Source organism: Argiope bruennichi, chromosome 3 (assembly GCF_947563725.1).
Source record: "Argiope bruennichi chromosome 3, qqArgBrue1.1, whole genome shotgun sequence".
Classification (NCBI taxonomy): Eukaryota; Metazoa; Arthropoda; class Arachnida; order Araneae; family Araneidae; genus Argiope; species Argiope bruennichi.
Genome location: NC_079153.1, coordinates 68,408,828 through 68,427,987, shown reverse-complemented (window position 1 = coordinate 68,427,987; position 19,160 = coordinate 68,408,828). Strand labels below are relative to the sequence as shown.

The 19,160-nt window shown below is 30.1% G+C and overlaps 1 protein-coding gene across 1 annotated transcript; it reads left to right on the top strand.

Moving 5' to 3' along the window:
• The first annotated feature begins 13,205 nt into the window (after positions 1-13,205).
• On the top strand, positions 13,206-17,027 carry LOC129962870 (uncharacterized). The gene is made up of 2 exons (XM_056076869.1): positions 13,206-15,473; positions 15,663-17,027. The coding sequence occupies exons 1-2, from the start codon at positions 13,206-13,208 to the stop codon at positions 17,025-17,027; spliced, it is 3,633 nt and encodes a 1,210-aa protein (XP_055932844.1).
• The last annotated feature ends 2,133 nt before the right edge of the window (positions 17,028-19,160 follow it).

Genomic DNA, 19,160 nt, shown 5'->3' with positions numbered 1-19,160 from the left:
AAAAAACACTTTGAAAGCATTCTGAAATATTTTAAATAAATGAATCAGACTTACGAAAATTGAAGGAGAAAAGTTTCACTTTGATCTTATGTGAAATGTTATATGTATTGTCAATGTATATTTTTCATTGAGGATGAAACTCGAATTTTTCAAAATGGCAAAGCCTTTAGATTTATCTTTTTCTTATCGATTTCTATTTATTTTTCAAATCCGGAAAAAATTTATTTAAAAATAATATGGCTCTTTTTAAAATGATTTTCATTAAACAAATTTATTCTGCGTGGAAAAATATTCATTATCATTGGTATACTGCTAAAATTGATGAAGTCGAAACAAAAAAAAAATTAATGAATGTGTTCTTGGAGTTTGAAAATATCATCTCTGTAACAAAAATTTTATGTGTCAATAATACATGCGCAATGAATATTCGTAACTGATATATGTATTTTTTTTCTGGCAGAGCAAGTATTTTTAAACATTAATATTGATTTTTCTTTAGATTTTGCTGAAGAATGACGATATATCGGGAGTTATATCGTTAAAAAGATTTTGTTTGAAAACAATGCAGGCCGTCTCTATAGGTTAATATGGGTTGTAATTCTTTAAATATTAAGTTTAAATCCAATCCAGATTTTTTATTGTGCTCGACAACAACAACTAAAAGTATTCTTATATCAAAAGTTATTTAAGACTTGCAATTAAAAAAACTTAAACAATTAAAAAAGAATTTTATTTCTCCCATAAGTCATCGTACAAAAATTTTTTTAAAACAAATTCTTATTATTTAAAGTTAAAAATCTTTTTTTAAGTAATTAATTATATAATAATATTATTTTATAGACATAATAATGTCATAAATTTTTTATCTATTTTTTTAAAAAAATTACAAAATATTTTTGAATACATTTCACTGCAATACTTTCATTGTTTTAGTTCCCAAGTTTTTACGTGAGCTTAAACAATAAAATAATGGAAGACGAATGATTTTTGAAAATTAATCTACGATACTTCAGACTAAAGTTTGGATCTCCTTAAATTTTTTTGTCAAGTTTTAATTTATTGCTATAGATATTTGCATGTAAATAAACGTATTTTATATTTTCGCTGAATATAATGGCCTTGCATATGTACTCAATAATTAAAAATATTCGATGATACTTTCGAACTGAACAGTGTGCAAATGTATATATTTTCATTTTCTGTGCACAATAATCAAGAGCGTGCTTTAAAAACTTTAAAATTAGGAATAAATTTGATAATCCCAAATAAGCAAATTTCCAAAGGTATCGTATAAAAACAGTAATTATCTTTCCGTGCGAACAACAATTTCAGATATTCGCTAATACACGCATATCTACTCTTTGCCAGCACCATTCAACAAGCAGATTAAATAAACGACTTTTAAAAGGCAAACTATGTTTAAAAAAGATAGATAAACAAGTTATTTTGAAAGTTTCTATCTTGAATAGAATCATTTGTTTTAGTCTAGAATTTTCTGTCCTAACAAACACTTAACAAAGAGCATTATATACTATTTTATCAATATAATAATAACAAATATTCTGGATATTCTACTAAGCTCTAATATATATATATATATATATATATATATATATATATATATATATATATATATATATATATATATATATATATATATATATATATATATATATATATATATATATATATATATATGGAACTGAAACTATAAGCGCTAGAAAATAACAATAATGATCCATGACGAAGCATATAACTGGCGACATGATTTATCATTTTGGAAAAACATTGTTGACAAGAAAATGGCCAATGGTGGAGGAAAAACATCATTAATTTTCGGAGCTAACCTGATCAAATTATTCGCTTTTCTGTATCGTACTCGTATCTTTTATAAAGAATTTATCGCAGCCAGCTGATATGTCAATATTTCTGAATTCTTTGAATTATTTCATTGAAATAGCAAATTAAATCGAAAACAATAAAAAAAAAATAAGAGCTCGAATAAAAGCAATTTAAATTTTTTAATTTGTTCGATATGTGTTAATTATTAATTTCCTCTGACATATCTACTAATAATAAAAATGAATGTGGGTGTGAGAGAGAAGGAATGTTTTGGAGCTCTACAAGCGGATCGTTTGACTTAGAACTGTCATATTTAACACAGGTATACTTTCAGGGTGAGACTGAACATATTGAAAAGTCATTTTTTAAATTTTAGTTAAAATTTTAATTAATTAAAAGTTAATTGAGATTTTGTCATTCTCTCCTATATTTCCCGAGTATATTACAGAACAAATATCACTTTAAAATTCCAAGAATCATCTTTTCAAGTATATTAGCTTTTTTGCCGTATAATTTTTTTCTTATTTTTGATTAATTTTCAAAATTCAATTTGCAACAATCTATTGTATTGCTGAAATGGAATTCAGATTGTTTTCATTGTTGCTTCTAATATTTCGTAATTGCTTTTATTTCTATTTTTCCTGATCAAGATATATTTTTAATATTTTTTTTAAATTTTTTATTATAGATGCAATTGAGTCCTAAATTCAGAATTAAACAACGGTGAAAGGTTTTAAAAGCGCTTTCAATTTTTATCACTAATGAGTTTTCCTGCATTATAATTACATGCATAAAAAATAGACAGAAAATAAAAGAAAAGAAGTTTTTTATGAGATATCCACTAAATTTGTTATATAAAATATTCCATCAATTTTTTTAGCAAACACTTGTAAGACAATCCAATTGGCCGCCAAAGGTGGAAAAATGCATGTGTGTGTTGGCGATCTGCAGAACAGACTGTCAAACTTAAAACTACCAAATTTGTCATATATATAGTTTGGAAAAATGCAATGTTTCTATTTATTAACTATTTTTTTGAAATTTTTCTTCATTAAAAACTAATTGAAATTTTAAAATTCTTTAAAAATAGATTCTGAAATTGTTAAAGAACACGAATGTTTCTTTACAATATTTTAATTTTTAAAACCTTATCTTTTTATTGATTTTATTTGAATTGCTGCACCGGGATTTTAAGTTTTTACTTTGTTTTGTAAAGTATTTTGGAATTTATTAAAATTTTATTTGGAATTCTAATTAATTAAAAATTAAATTGTATCTTTGTGTTTTTTGCGATAACTTCAGAAATTATTTTAGAACAAAAACAAATTTTACACTGTTTCAAAATTTTAAAATATTGCCTTTTTAATGATACCAAATTAATAGGCGTGCAGACTGTTTCTAAATTTAGACAATTCTTTAAAATCATCTTTTGCTAAATAATTGAATTTACAAACAATATTTGTATATTGTAATTGCAATATTGTAATATACAAACAATATAGACAGAAAATACGGAAGATGCAAACACATTGAACAGAATGATATAAGGCTTCTGACGTAATGTGAGTTATTTGTCTCTCAAAATTTGAATTTATAAATTATTTTGTTTAGGAAGGCAATATTTAATTGAAGTATTTAGCAAATATTAATCCTGGAAAATCACCTGTCGGACAAAAGCGGCTAGTTTATAATAATATGAAGATGACGATAGTTTCAAACTATTAGAAAAAAAAATGTAATTATATGAAAATATATTTAAAATCCTAGCGAATTAATATTTATTTCCTATTTTTTTTTTTGTCGGTCTTTAGTGCCAATTCCTGTATATCACTCAGCAACAACCGAAATTACAATTCAATTACTCGAGTACATTAAAAATAGACGGTTAAATAATCGCATAAAAATAAAATTGTGCTAACTATATGCTACTCAACGAGCACGTATGTAAAGGAATTTATGTTTATTCGAATTTCTGAATGGTTATGCAGATTCTGTTGAAATTTGATATCCTTTAGTCCATTAAAAATATTGTAGAGATTAATCAACTGAAATATTTGAATGGTTTGAATACTTTTAAATCATGAATCTTTTGATATGAAATTTGATTGAAATTGATGTTTCAATTTATAGAATTATAAATATGATAGAATTATACAATACTAAGATGCTTATATAATTTTAAATGTGCTCCCTTGTATTTAGCTTATAGGAAGTGGTAGCTTATAGGTTTGGCTTAGTGGAAGTGGAAGTGGCATTGTAAATAGCATGTAAAAAGAAGCTATTTCAATTAAAAATATTATAATAGTAAATTAAATTTATCTCATTTTCTCAATATATAAAATGCGGCATTGTATATAATCAAATATAAGAAAAGTATTATGTTTTTCATTTTTGAAATTCAGTTAAAATTCAAGTAATATTCCATTAATAAAACACTATATTCAATAATAAAATAAAAAATAATGTGTTTTATTTAAATTGTTCAATACCTTGCAATTCACATAGCGTTAAAAAATAACAGGCATTGCCAGGTGCTTTACTGGTTTAAATTTTTGTTTAACGTGTAGTAACACCAAAAACATACTAATTGCGTCTAACTTTAAGTATAAAAAGTAAGATTATTAAAGTAACTTGATGATATATTGAAAAAACGCTTTATAAATTTATTTCAAAGGTAAATTTTTCATTGAATTTCATAGTAAATAAGGCTCTAGAATTGCATCATAGGACCAAAGGATAGAATGTCTTTGTTTCGTGTTTCGAAGACTTTCCGCATAAGACGAAAAAGAATTCGAAACCAAGAATTTTTATTATCCTTTCAAAGGAATAAGAAAAATCTATAGATTTTTCCATTTTTATATCTTATTCTAAGGGAAAATCTAGCTCTCTTCAATAATGTAAAGTTTTTTTTCCTCCGCTAAAAGAGAACAAAAAAGATTCATGTGGATTTTTTTTATCGCAGCTCTCTGATATACCAAAATTGAAAATAAAATATTGTTCTGAAAAAAAAAAAAAAGGTAAGTGAATTATTGCATTCCATCTTGTCACAAATCTGTTGTTGCAAAGTTTTGCTTTCCAAGTTTAACTCGGTTCCACGTTTCTGATTTTACGATGACGCACATTTTGGAACTGATTATATTAACTGTGAATATTTTAATGCTTTTTAGATTTCCAAGAAAGAACTGTGTGATTAGATTATTTTAACAATTATACGCTATTATAAGCTTGGTAACCGATTCTAAAATACATAATTTGAGACACTGCGTTTTTCAGGAAATATTAGACAAAAATTCTAGCGTGCCCATTTTCTAATAGAAATTACATTATGAATATTCTGTTCTTTAAAAAACGATTGAAATTATAAAATAAACTACACTTCTTTAGGTGTCATTTGTTATAATGAGATCAAAATCCTTTGAATAATACCTCGCTGCTTCTTTCATATTTACATTACATTTTTCTTAATTTTTGTTTATAAATAAAGAAAAGCTTTTTTTTGTTTTCTTACAACTGCATGTATATATATTTTTTTAATTTTCAGATACATTTGAATCAATGTTATAATAAAAGAACCAATTCTACCAAAACTTTTGACAAATTCTAACTTATTCTATTTTTCATTATGATTCTTTTAACCTGAAAATGTTTTTAATTAACAGACTAACTATAAATTGCCTCAAAATAATAAAACCCAATACTCAATCGATAAAAATTAAAAATAATACTATAAATACTTGATAAAAAGTTATACAATTTGGCACTTTTAGTGCAAATTCCATGATATTAAATCATTAGACATAACGGTTAACAGAATCAAACTACATAAAGAAACTTGCGAGATGTCTTCCCAAAACTTTCTTGTAAACTCTGTAATAAACTATAATAAACGTGCCAGAGAATGCATGTGGCACTGGCGTACAGTAGTTACGAAATATTAACGTTTGGCGTGAACTTAGAATTTTTACTGAATCTATCGTATCATCCTTGGCGAATTATTTGGCGATTAATCCTTACCATGCGTTAATAATATCCAAAAATTTCGAATTTGTGTTTTAGACACGTTTTTCTCAACCGATTGAAACAAAAATTTAACACAACACTGCATTTGAAGTCACAAAATTTCATATCAAATTTGATTTCGAAAGCCGGATAGACAGATTCCTCTGAACGGATCTTGCTCAAAATTTGAAAAATATCTACAAATTTGTTGTAAAGACCATGTACCAAATTTCGTCCATCTGATTCAAAGCATTTTCGAATCATCTTTTTTTACAGATATTATGCCAAAATTATGTCTTTGGCATTATGTCTTTATCAGACAAACATAATGCCAAACTGTGCTTTTTGAACTCACAGAGGTCCAAAATGTGGAGATTTTTTCAAAATCTCGAGATCAAATTTTTTTTGAAGATTACAATACTTTCTTTAAACTTAGTATAAAACAATAAAAAGTAGAAAATTCTTAAAATAAAAATTCACTTTTCAGCGCAATAAGAAAAACTTATTTCGTAATATACTGGTCAAATTTTTCAAACATTGTAGTTTCCAGTTCGCTTCTAATAAACACAAAAGCTGTATTGAATTGAATTGGCATTCAGTTTTTATTTTTATTTTTCTATTGCTCAATCTATCATTTTCTCTTAAAACATCCTACTTAAACCCTCAATAAACCTAAAGCATCTCTAAAATTCGTAAGATTAAGATGACAAATTAAAAAAAAGATCTTCGCAATATTCTTGAATTCTATTTGTCACATTCCTATTCTTTTGTTTCAAAATGATATCAGTCTTATATTTTCTTGGATATGGACTCGAAAAAAATAATATTTTTCTTTATAGGGCTGCAACTTTTTTGAAAAGTATATCTTTCTTACAATCCTGGCAGTTGATAAATAAATTTTTAATTTTCATATGAGGGATATATTTTAAATCTCCAGTAGGCCTTTAAGTAACGAAATATTGTCTGAAAAATAAAGTAAAAAGATTGAGATGAAAAAATCCTTGAAAACATTCTGAACTATTTCAAATAACTAAAGCAGATTTATAAGAATTAAAATAGAAAAATTTCGCTTTGATCTTATGGGAAATGTTATATGTTTTGTTAATGTATATTTTTCATTAGGAATGGAACTGGAATTTGACAAAATGGCAGAGCTTTTTCTTTTCTTTTCAATATCTATTTCTTCTTATTTCACCAAAACTAAAAATGTATTTTACTACTTATTAATACTATATCTGTTTAAAAAAAACTTTTTCGTTAATTAAAATTAATTAGTGAAGAAAAATATTCGCTGTCGCTAATACACTGCTAAAATTGAAGAAGGTAGAAAAATAAATAAAAACTGCATATTTCATTTTTGTTTGTATTTTAAATTTTATCGCGCTAATAGAAAAATTATGCATATTAATCAAATGTATTCTGACAGAACTGATAAACGTAATTTTTTATGTTACAGAAAGGATATTTTAAATCGATTAGTCTGTTTTTTTCTCTTTAAATTATTATTTTTAGTAGAATAATTGTGATATATTAGATTTTACATTCATGAAAATAATTTATTTGAAAACTATATAGGGTGTCCCTTTAAAGTTTACACAAGCTAATATTTTTTTAGTACTATTCGCCTCAGGAGGCCAACTCGTTCACCGAGAATATTGGTTATACTTAATTTCTGATAAATCATTCAGATATAATTTCATATTCATGATTCTGCCAAATTGTTTGACATTAAGTCCATGTTATTTTATTACATCACATGGATTTTTAGTTCAGTTTAGTTACATTAACGTCTCGTTTAAAGCAACACTAGTACTATTTTGGGACGGACGTCGTAATTTTGAATCGCGGTCAGATAACGAGAACGACACCTGAGCTGGCACCCCATCTCCACACCAACGGGAGGACGTTTGGCCCTGACGGATTTATCGTGTAACAGACCCCCTTACACGGCGGTTCTTCGGTGGAATGGGGTCTTGAACTTGAAACCCTACGCCTCACAAGCCGAGACCTTACCACCCGGCCACCACGGCCCTCTACAGTACATTGAATTATCTTACTTACATTCCACTTAATGAGGACATAAACCTGTCTAATAGATACCAATCTCATGGTATCAAAGCGCAATTAAGAACTTAAATATCCGGCTCATTTGTCTTCTAAATTTCGAGTTATTGTGTTTCACTTTTTTTATTGTATTGTACACTACATAGATATTAAACAGAATCCATCGCATTTAGATCCCAACAATGGAGAAAATCTTGTGATTAAATATTTGAAAATGGTGAATTTCAGAGCAAAAATGTAATCTGCTCTTAATATTATTGGTAATTTTTCCGCTCTGGGAGTTCTATAAGCAAGGGAGTTGAAGAAAAAAGAATAAAATAGAGAAAGAAGGCAAGAAGTGATTCAATAAGTAATAGAAATAAACAATGGGATTGCACATCGAACAGCATCATTTAAATTACCTTACCGCACATAACAAAGTGTCACATCAGAAGGCGAAAAGCAGCATTTGACAAGTATTGAGCTGAAATCTTCAAACATTAGGTATGGCACTCCACTAATTGATTTTCTTTCATTTTTCTTTCTCCTTCCCACTCAAGATTTATTTTCACTCTTTTAATTTGTGTTTCTTTGACGACGTTTTGAAGTTTTTGTTATAAATTACTCATCAAAACGAGTATGTCTATCCTTTTCCGAAACAAAATTCGATAATTGCAATGAAATATTTTGGGCTACTTAGTGACAAAGGTAGTTTTTAAAAAAAAATGTATTTCAAGCATATTTCTCTCTGAAATTGATCGTCATGGGATACCATAAGTGTATTTTCCTGCTTGAGAAATAAAACTACCGTAGCCGTAAGCGAAAGCTCATTCATTCTTTATTTTTACAATCGTGATAGAACCATTGTCGAGTGCTAAGGGCCATTACCGGCGACGGTACAATCTCTCCTTTTATTGGTAAGGGGTAACCATCCCACAAGTAAAACTTTTTTGTAATAATAACTTGCTTTCCAAACGTGCTTGTTTTTAAATATTTAGTTAAACATTTAATTAGTGATTAATCGAAATACTAAAGTTTTTCCTCAATAACTTCGGGGAAAAGTTCAAAAATAATTTTTTATCACATTTTTTAAAAAAATTTCAGAGGTGCAAATTTTATTTCTTTTATTTTATATATATTCTATATATTTTTTGAAAAATATTTTAAATACATTTGTATACTTGTATACACACGTATTAAGATTATATTACACACATTTTTTTGTTTGGGCGTTATCGCTGCTATATAATTAAATGTAAAATTTAAAAATAAAATCAAGAAAGGTGATTCAACCCTTAAACAATATCTTGCCACGATGTTCCAGAACAGAGTCTCGAATCTCCATTTATTTTATATATATTTCCATTTATTTTATATATATTTCCATTTATTTTATATATATTCTATATATTTTTTGAAAAATATTGTATACATACTTATTAAAATTATATTACGCACTTTTTTTTTGTTTGCACGTTATCGCTGCTATGTAATAAACATAAATTTAAAAAATAAAATTAAGATAGATGCATTAAGCCTTCAACAATATCTCACCACGATGTTCCATAATAGAATCTGGGACAGAATCGAATCTCATATAACCTAATTTTTATATATTTTTTCATTTATATTCACAAAAACTTGCATTAAAATAAATGTGTTTAAAATTTTCTCAGAGTGATATCGAGGCACATTTGCTTATAAACTCAATAATTAAAAATAATTGAAAATATTTCCATTCTACAAGGTGTATAAAATTATTTTATTTTCTGTTTATACAGTTACATGGCGAAGAAAATAAACCAGGTGTTTATTATTTATTATAAACGCGAAAATATAAATTTTTAATGTGTTTATTTACAAATTCCCAAATGTATTGTATAAAAACAGTAATTATCTTTCCGTGAGAAGATCAATATGAAGCAAACAGTAGTGCCTGCTTATCTACTTGCCGCCAATAGCATTCAAAAGGAAGATAAAACAAACTACTTTTAAAAGGCAAACTATGTTTATAAAAGACAGACAAGCGTGTTATTTTAAATGATCAAACAGACGTTTGCTTTTGAATTTTTTTCAGTCTACGATTTTCTATGATCACTTAACAAAGAGCATTCTATTTTATTTTATCAATATAATGACATACACTTGTTTAAGTAATAATTCTGTAAAATTTCTGAATATATATATATATAAATATATATATATGGAACTTAGAAAATAAGCGTTAGAGAATAATAACAATGATCTATGATGAAGCATATAACTGGCGACATGATCTATCATTTTGGAAAAATATTGTTGACAAGAAAATAGCCGACGGTGAAGGAAAAACAGCATTAATTTTCTAAGCTAGTGAACCTGATCAAATTTCCCATCTTTCTATGCATCGTGTCGTTTTTAAAGAATATATTTTAATGAATTTGTTATCATTACGGAATTCTAGGTTAAAATTCTAGAAGAGAAATATGAATGGAAAAGAATTAAAAAATAAGAACCGAAGAGAAAAAATTATTTCTAAAATTATTTTTCTACACTTATTAGAAATTTATGGAATATTAATTCACTTGTACATACAAAATGTGACATACATTTTCAGATCATTCCGGATTAAAATTCAGAAAAAACAGATACTTTTTTTTCCAAATTCAAGAAATAAAACGAATCAGATAGTTTCGAAATTCTTTGACGGTTGAGTTTTCTAAAATTACTCTTATGAAATCTTTAGAATTCTAATATGACGTAGCATTTTCAGATTAAAGCAAATCAAATGAATATCAAGGATTTTGTATTTTCAAGGAAGTATCATCTTTATTATTTCTTATATGAAGTAGGCAAATCAGTCAAAAAAATCCATTCTTTCGTATTTGATGAATCACCACATACTGGATGCCCGAAAGCTAGGATTTAAAAAAAAACTGTTGGTGTGTCTATCTGCATGATAATTAGAAAACGAAGTTATTTAAAGAAACGAAATTTCGTTCGCGATCATAACGTCATACATAAACGAAACACATAAACAAAATGTCTGTTTATTTATATGTGCGAATGTGAATGCGAAGATTTAAAAACGCAATTTGCTGCAGAAACGAAATTGGACCTATGGTTTGCGCAAATCTTAAAAACTCATAAATTCAGTGCATCAAATTTTTCTATCAAAAAAATCTTAAATCCACGAAATTAGATCTATTTGACCATTTGTATTTCGTGTTATAATGACTTATTTTCTTACTTAAATATGGATTTTACTAATCGATTTTTCATCAATTTCATTTTTTACTAAAGTTAAGAAATTTCATATAATTGTGTGCTCCCAATGGCATTGTTGGATACCAGGCCTTAACTGTAACCAGTTTTAACTGTGAAGAACTTTCCCTTCTCACCACCAGGGGTTTGTTGACTTCCTCTCGATTTGGCGGCAACCAACGAACGCGTTTTATACTCTTCTAACTTGTAAATATATTCTTAATAATGTAACCTATAATCAAGTAACTATTAAAATAATATCTTAAAGAGAAGTTCCCCATGTTAATGAGTCATACAGTCACTGAACCTGCCACTAATTAGATATTTGAGATTTTCAGCTGCAGATGGAGACAACAACACCAGTATGTAAACAAAAAGAGATTCCAACCAACAAAACAAAGGTAAGCGCATTTACTTGCCTTTAATTTAGAGATTGTTTGTGTTGGAATATTATTTGGCATCCCTGCCGGGATAATTGGTGTGGTTTATTCCAATTTAGAGCTGAAAAATATATATTAGAATTTTGAACTGATTTATTATTATTATTGAATTTATATATTATTGAATCTTACTGAATATAAATTTCGAACTGTTCAATTCTAAAAATGGATGATAAAAGTGGCAGGTTAAGAAAGAAACGGGGAGTATTGAGAACATCTGTTACCAAAATTTGTAAAACTATTGAAACAGAACTAACGAAAACAGATGTAAATGTCGATATGTTAGAAGAAATGTTAGAGCAGCTTGCGGTTGAGTCAAGTGAATTAAAGAATCTAGATTCACAAATTGAAGAATTCGTTTCCGAGGACAAATTAGAAAAAGAAGTAAAAGAAGTATCGGAATACACCCAAAAAATTATAACTTGGAAATTTAGAGCGACCAAAAAAATTCGCGAACGAACAAAAAATGTTGATTCTTTGAATGTTCCAAGTTCCTGTTATAAAGAATCATCGAACATTAAATTGCCAAAACTTGCGATATCTAAATTCTACGGGCAATCAAGTTTATGGCTTTCATTTTGGAACTCCTTTGAATCAGCCATACATGAAAATGATTCATTAAGTGAAGTCAGTAAATTTAATTACTTAAAAGCACACCTAGGTGGTTCTGCCCTTAGTACCATAGAAGGATTTGCATTTACACCAGAAAATTACGAAATCGCCATAAAATTACTTAAAGAACGCTTCGGAAGATCAGATGTTCTCATTAATACCCATTTGAATAATTTACTGCGTATCTGCCCATTAAAGAACTCAGATGATATTGTATCATTCAGAAAAATGTTTGATAATATACAGACAGAAATCCGATCTCTTGAATCTCTTAATGTTTTGAAAGAAACCTACGAAAACCTACTTTGCCCAATCCTGTTAAAATGCCTTCCCCCCGATCTCGTTTTAGAATATAATAAAAACATGAAATCGGATAAATATGAAATAGATGAATTGCTCGACTTCCTGTCTCTTCAGCTGAAAGCAAAAGAACGATCGTTAATGTATGCTTCACCCGTGAGTTCGAAAAAAGAAAAGTATTCATTTCACCCGTTGCGTTATGACTCATCTAGCGTAAAAATAAATAATCCTAGATGTTCCACTGCAAAGAGATTTAGCAGTTCAGAATTGATTAGTTCTGAAGTAAAAATAAAAACACCGGAATGCTTATTCTGCAATAAATTTCATGATGTTGTTGATTGTGAATACGTACGTACTTTAAGTTTGGAAGAACGGAAACGTATACTGTCTAAAAAAGCTGCGTGTTTTATTTGTGCAAAGCAATTTCATGTTGCTAAATTTTGTAGGTCAAAAATAGTTTGTACTCTCTGTGGTAAAAAACATTTATCCATATTATGCAATCAAGATAATTCTGTTCCGAAAAATAATACCCATTTTAATGAAAGTAAGGATGAGAATAATCTTTTAAATGAAAATTTCGCGTTGGCGAATAATTTATGTTACAGGGAGGTTTATCTGCAGACTTTAATTGTTAGCGTCGAAAATAATGATTTAAAACACTATGTTAGATCGATCATTGACCTCGGGAGCCAGAGGTCGTATGTCAGCAAATACATAGCGGATGTAATGAAATTGAAGTGTCTTGGGGAACAAACGGTGACTCATGGACTTTTCGGAGGACTGAAAAGGCGGGAAAACCACAAGATGTATTCCATTAAATTGCGTAATACAGAAAATAATTTCTGTTGTAATGTAGAAGTAATGGATCAGAATAAAATTTGCACTTCTCTTCCCAAATTAGATTCTAAAAACATCGAAGAAGTAAAACAATTGGGTATATTTGTTAGTGATATTTGCTTCGATGAAAATCTTTGTTTGTATGAAAACGATCCCAAGGAGATTCACATATTATTAGGGGCAGATACGGCAGCCAGATTATTTACAGGAGAAATTAAAAAACTTTCGCCTGATCTAATTGCGATGAACACCAAGTTAGGGTGGACAGTTATTGGAAGATCAGGAATTAATAAAAATGATAGTTCCAGCACGCTAATGTCGCTACTTGTCAACGACGTAAATATATCCGATCTTTGGAGGCTTGATACATTGAATATCAATGACCCTGCGGAAACTCAAAGTAGAAAAGAACTAGAAGAAGCGGCTAAGGAACATTTTGAACGCAGTGTAACACGAGATAACGAGGGGCGCTACATTGTCAGTCTACCGTGGATACATGATCATCCACCTCTTCCTGATGGCAGAAAGTTAGCTGAACGAAGACTTAACAGTTGTATTAAAGCCTTAGAACGTGTCGAGAAGCTGGCCGATTATGATGATGTTTTTCAGGATTGGCAGAATGAGGGTATCATTGAAGAAGTTGATCCTATGCAAGAAATCAAAGAAGGACAGCATTTCTTACCTCACCATCCTGTCTTCAAGGAGAATTCGACGACCAAAGTTCGACCCGTTTTTGATGGTTCAGCTAAAGAAAAGAATACACCTTCTATTAATGACTGCCTCGAAAAGGGACCAAATCTTGTAGAACTCATTCCATCTCTCATAAATCGCTTTCGTGTTGAAAAATATGGAGTGATATCTGACATTAAGAAGGCCTTTCTGCAAATTGGATTACAAGAACGAGATAGACCATATCTCAGATTTTTATGGAAGGATAGAAGAAAAGACGGCAATATCAAGATCCTGCAGCACAAAAGAGTTGTGTTCGGAATCTCCTCCAGTCCTTTCCTTCTAGGAGCTACATTAGAACTTCATTTAAAAAACGCCCCAGATCATCTCAAGGAAACAGCCCAGCAACTTATGAGGTCCTTCTACGTTGATAATTGTGTTTTCAGCGTCAACAGAAGAGAAGAACTCGCTAGATTTATTTCGGAATCACAAGCACTATTATCTACTGCCAAGTTTGAACTTCGAGGGTGGGAGCATTCTCCTACTGAAGACAAAACTGAAGAAAGGCAAGAAGACCGAAAGGTTCCAGTTCTTGGGCTTCTGTGGAATTTACCAAAGGACACTATATCTCTAGATTTGAAAAGTTTGATGAAAGAAGATAAAGGACCTATTACAAAAAGAAAAATCCTGTCAACCGTTCATCGAATCTTTGATCCGATAGGATTTTCTTGTCCAGTGACTCTAGAGCCCAAATCTTTGTTGCAGGAATGCTGGAAATTGGGTCTGTCCTGGGATGCTGAACTCCCTCTGCTGATAACTGAAAGATTCGAACGCTGGAAGATGAAGTTACCGAAATTGAATGATCTTGAAATACCAAGATGTGTACGTGAGGACTTTGCAGAAGATTCCAAATTTTCCATCCATGTTTTTTGTGACGCAAGTCAGAGTGCCTACGCTACATGTATCTTCTTGAGAGCTGAATCTGCTGATAGCACGTCGTGCCAGTTAATACAAGCTAGAAATAGAGTTGCTCCTTTGAAAAAGATCTCTATTCCACGCCTAGAACTTTTGTCCTGTACTATTGGTGCTAGATTGGCAAAAGCAACCATATCCGAACTTGGACTTGAGAACATACCAATCTTCTACTGGTCTGACTCTATGAATGCTTTGTATTGGATCAAAAGAAATGAGAATTGGGCCACGTTTGTTTACAACAGGGTACTGGAAATCCGTAAACTCACCAATCCTGAAGACTGGAGGCACATAAGTGGAACATTAAACCCAGCTGACCTTCCATCACGAGGTTCCAATGCAGAGGAACTTGTGAAATCTCTTTGGTGGAAGGGTCCAAATTGGCTGAGAATGCCTATAGAAGATTGGCCTGTTTCGGAAACTATGCCAGATTTCGACGTTGTAAACTCCGAAAAAAGAAAATCTATTGTGTCTGTCACTAACACCACGACAGAGCAATTAGAGTACTTTTCTAAGGTATCTTCTTTCCGAAAAATGACCAGAATCACGGCTTGGATTTTTCGTTTTTATAAAAATGCTAAAACCCAGAAAAAAGAAAGAAAATTCGGTACCCTAGATTTTGAAGAAGTAGAGGCTGCAGAAAAGTACATTTTAAAACAAGTTCAAAGTCAATGTTTTTTGGGGAATGAAAAACTGAACTTACAGACATTCCTGGATTCAGATGGTTTATTAAGAGTAAAGACCAAAATTTCTCAAAGAAGTGATCTACCAACATTTAGATTTCCAATTTTGCTGCCTTCAAAGCATGATGTTATTGGAAAACTTATTTTTGAAAAGCATGTTGAACTTAGTCATGCTGGGATACAGATTTTGATGTCGAGTTTAAGAGAGAATTATTGGATCTTAAAAAGCAGGAAGACAATACGTCAAGTAATAAGGAATTGTGTAATATGTCAACGTTTTTCATCTCGGCCATTAGAAGTAGCAAGTGCTCCACTACCCGAAGATCGCGTCAGAGATGCTTATGTTTTTGAAGTAGTAGGAGTTGACTTGTGCGGACCACTATATTTGAAAAACAAAAGCAAATGTTGGGCTGTACTTTTTACATGCGCAGTTTATCGCGCAGTCCAAATCGAGCTGGTAACTAGTTTATCAACAGATAGTTTTATTCTAGCTTTACGAAGGTTTATTTCTAGAAGAGGAAGACCAGCTACAATTTATTCAGATAATGGAACCAACTTAGTGGGTACTTCTAATGAGCTGAAATCTGTTGATTGGGTGAAAATACAAGAATATGCCTCAGTAAAGAAAATCCTATGGAAATTCAACCCCCCATCAGCCCCATGGTGGGGCGGATTTTGGGAAAGGCTTATAGGTATGTTGAAATCTATCTTAAGAAAAATTCTTGGAAAGGCCTCCTTACAATTTGAAGAATTGTACACTGTACTATGTGATGCTGAGGGCATTATAAATTCAAGACCTTTGACATACTTAAGTGAAGACAATGAGGACCTTATAGCATTAACACCTGCTATGTTTTTACAAGATGTAAAAGAAATAGGAGTTCCAGATATAGATCAAATAGATGCTAAGAGAATGAATAAAAGATTCTTCTACAGGCAAAAAGTGTGTCAAGATCTCAGAAAACGTTTCAGAATCGAATATCTTGGACATCTTAGAGAATTTTCAAAGATTCGTAATGAATCTAAAATTAAAGAAGGAGACATTGTTCTCATCGGTGATAGTAACGTCAAGCGAATAAATTGGCCTTTGGGAAGAGTCATCAAATTATATCTTGGAAAAGACAAGAAAGTTCGTCTCGTGGAAGTCCAGACCAAATCTGGGTCTTTCCTACGTCCAATCCAGAGACTTTTTCCTCTTGAGGTCAGCCAAAGTGAAAAATCTGCTATCCCGTGTCTCCCAAAGAGTGATTCTCCATCCACAATGATGATTCCTGATGGTACACCTACCTCTAGTGACTCTCATGCTGTTTCAGATGTGAGACAACCAAGAAGATCCCGTTATGGCCGGCTTTTAAAGCCCAATGCTCTCCTAGACTCATTGGTTTGAGTATCTAAAGTCTTTACGAAACTCAAAGGTGGGAGAGTGTTGGATACCAGGCCTTAACTGTAACCAGTTTTTAACTGTGAAGAACTTTCCCTTCTCACCACCAGGGGTTTGTTGACTTCCTCTCGATTTGGCGGCAACCAACGAACGCGTTTTATACTCTTCTAACTTGTAAATATATTCTTAATAATGTAACCTATAATCAAGTAACTATTAAAATAATATCTTAAAGAGAAGTTCCCCATGTTAATGAGTCATACAGTCACTGAACCTGCCACTAATTAGATATTTGAGATTTTCAGCTGCAGATGGAGACAACAACACCAGTATGTAAACAAAAAGAGATTCCAACCAACAAAACAAAGGTAAGCGCATTTACTTGCCTTTAATTTAGAGATTGTTTGTGTTGGAATAGCATGTTAATATTACAATGAATGTCTGTAGTTATTTGTTATGAGTTTTCTTTTATTATTTTTATGAATTATCTTTCATGAATTTTCATTTCAATTTCTTTTTTTTTACTAACGAAATTAGGACACGAAATATTCTAGATAAATGTAATTTGGTTTGCAGTCTTAACTTCAAGTTATAGAATAGCATGTTTTGACTGAAAAACAGAGATAAAATGTCTCCTTATTTATATGCGTGAAAGTGAATGCGAGGTTTTAACCAGCAGGAGTGGTCTCCTTATAACTTTCTCGCATACTCTATAATAAACGTGTCATGCCGGAGAGCGCCTTACATGGTATTGGCGTACAATAATTACAAAATATTAACATTTTGCTTGAATTTAGCATTTTTACTGAATCTTTCGTGTTTCTGAAAGTACAAACTGGTTGACGGTCAATCCCTTGTTGTATTTCGCTCAAAATCTGGTGACGTCTATACTAAAGATGTTAAATCTGTGTACTGTATTTTATATGTCTAGCTCTCTTTATTTTGTAATTATCGTGTTAAGTTATATTCAAATAGTCAGACAGACGGACTTCTTCTGAACAGATTTTACTCAAAATTTAATATAAATCTGTAGATTTAGTGTAATGACCGCTTAACAGATGTCAACAGTCTAGCTGAAAGCTTTTTAGAATTATCTTTTGTTCCAAACAGGCAAACAAACAGACAGACGGACATTTTCCAAATACGTAGTGATTCGCCAAAATCTAGAGTTAGCATTTTTTGACGGTTGCTATACTTTCTCTATACTATTTATACGAGGAAATAAAAATACAATGAACTATAGAAAAAAAATTCGACTATGACTTTATCAACAAAATTGCATATCTATATGAGATATTAGATATGCAATTCTGTCATACTAAATCTGCCATCTGAGTGACCCTATTTATCTATTTATTCGAGTGTGTTTGAACATGATAAGTCAGAAAACAATAAGTTAGAAAGATGAAATTCTGTATAGGATTTATTTATTTATTTTTGCATCCAAATTGCAGCTTTGCGACCCAAATTATATTAAATTATAAATAAATTATTAAATTATAACTATCAAAAATATTTTTTATAAAATAATAATAATTAGTTCGGTCCAAAATGGATACTCGATTCTCACATTGTATAACAAAGCTAATTCGAATGCGCCATATTGTAGAAATATACAAGAGTAGATTAAGTCGTGTTAAACACGGACAGAACTGGTGAAAGCAGCTTGAAACATTGTCTTATCCTGTCACGTATTGTAGTACTTTCACTTTTTTGAAAGTGGCAACATGTAAAAAAAATCAGAATCAAAAATTAAAGAAAAGTAGGAAGTTGCTCTCAATTTAGATACCTGATCATTTTACTTTTTAAAAGCTTTATTAAGAGAAAGGGAAACAGTTTGTTTCTGTAAATCTCAAAAACTGCCTCAAGCTCCAACTCGTAAAAACTTTTTGTTACTTTTCTTTAGAGAACAATTTTCTGTTCATTAATTGTAGACTCCAACACACGAATACATTTTTATTATATTATTTTACAGTTAAAATATTGGCTAGTTAAAAAGCTATTAATCCTTCAGCGTGCCATGTTTTATTTTCTTATATTTCATTCAAATTTAATAATTTCTAGCGTATTTCCCATTCAATTTTTCTAAACAGTGAAACTTTAACTATATTTCACTTTTAGGAAACAAAACAATATTTA

Bases quoted from the DNA above. Each gene is read 5' to 3' on its own strand.
- LOC129962870 (XM_056076869.1), top strand. From the start codon at position 13,206: ATGAAATTGAAGTGTCTTGGGGAACAAACGGTGACTCATGGACTTTTC. The intron at 15,474-15,662 runs GTATCTTCTTTC...CTGAACTTACAG, and splicing joins AATTAGAGTACTTTTCTAAG to ACATTCCTGGATTCAGATGG.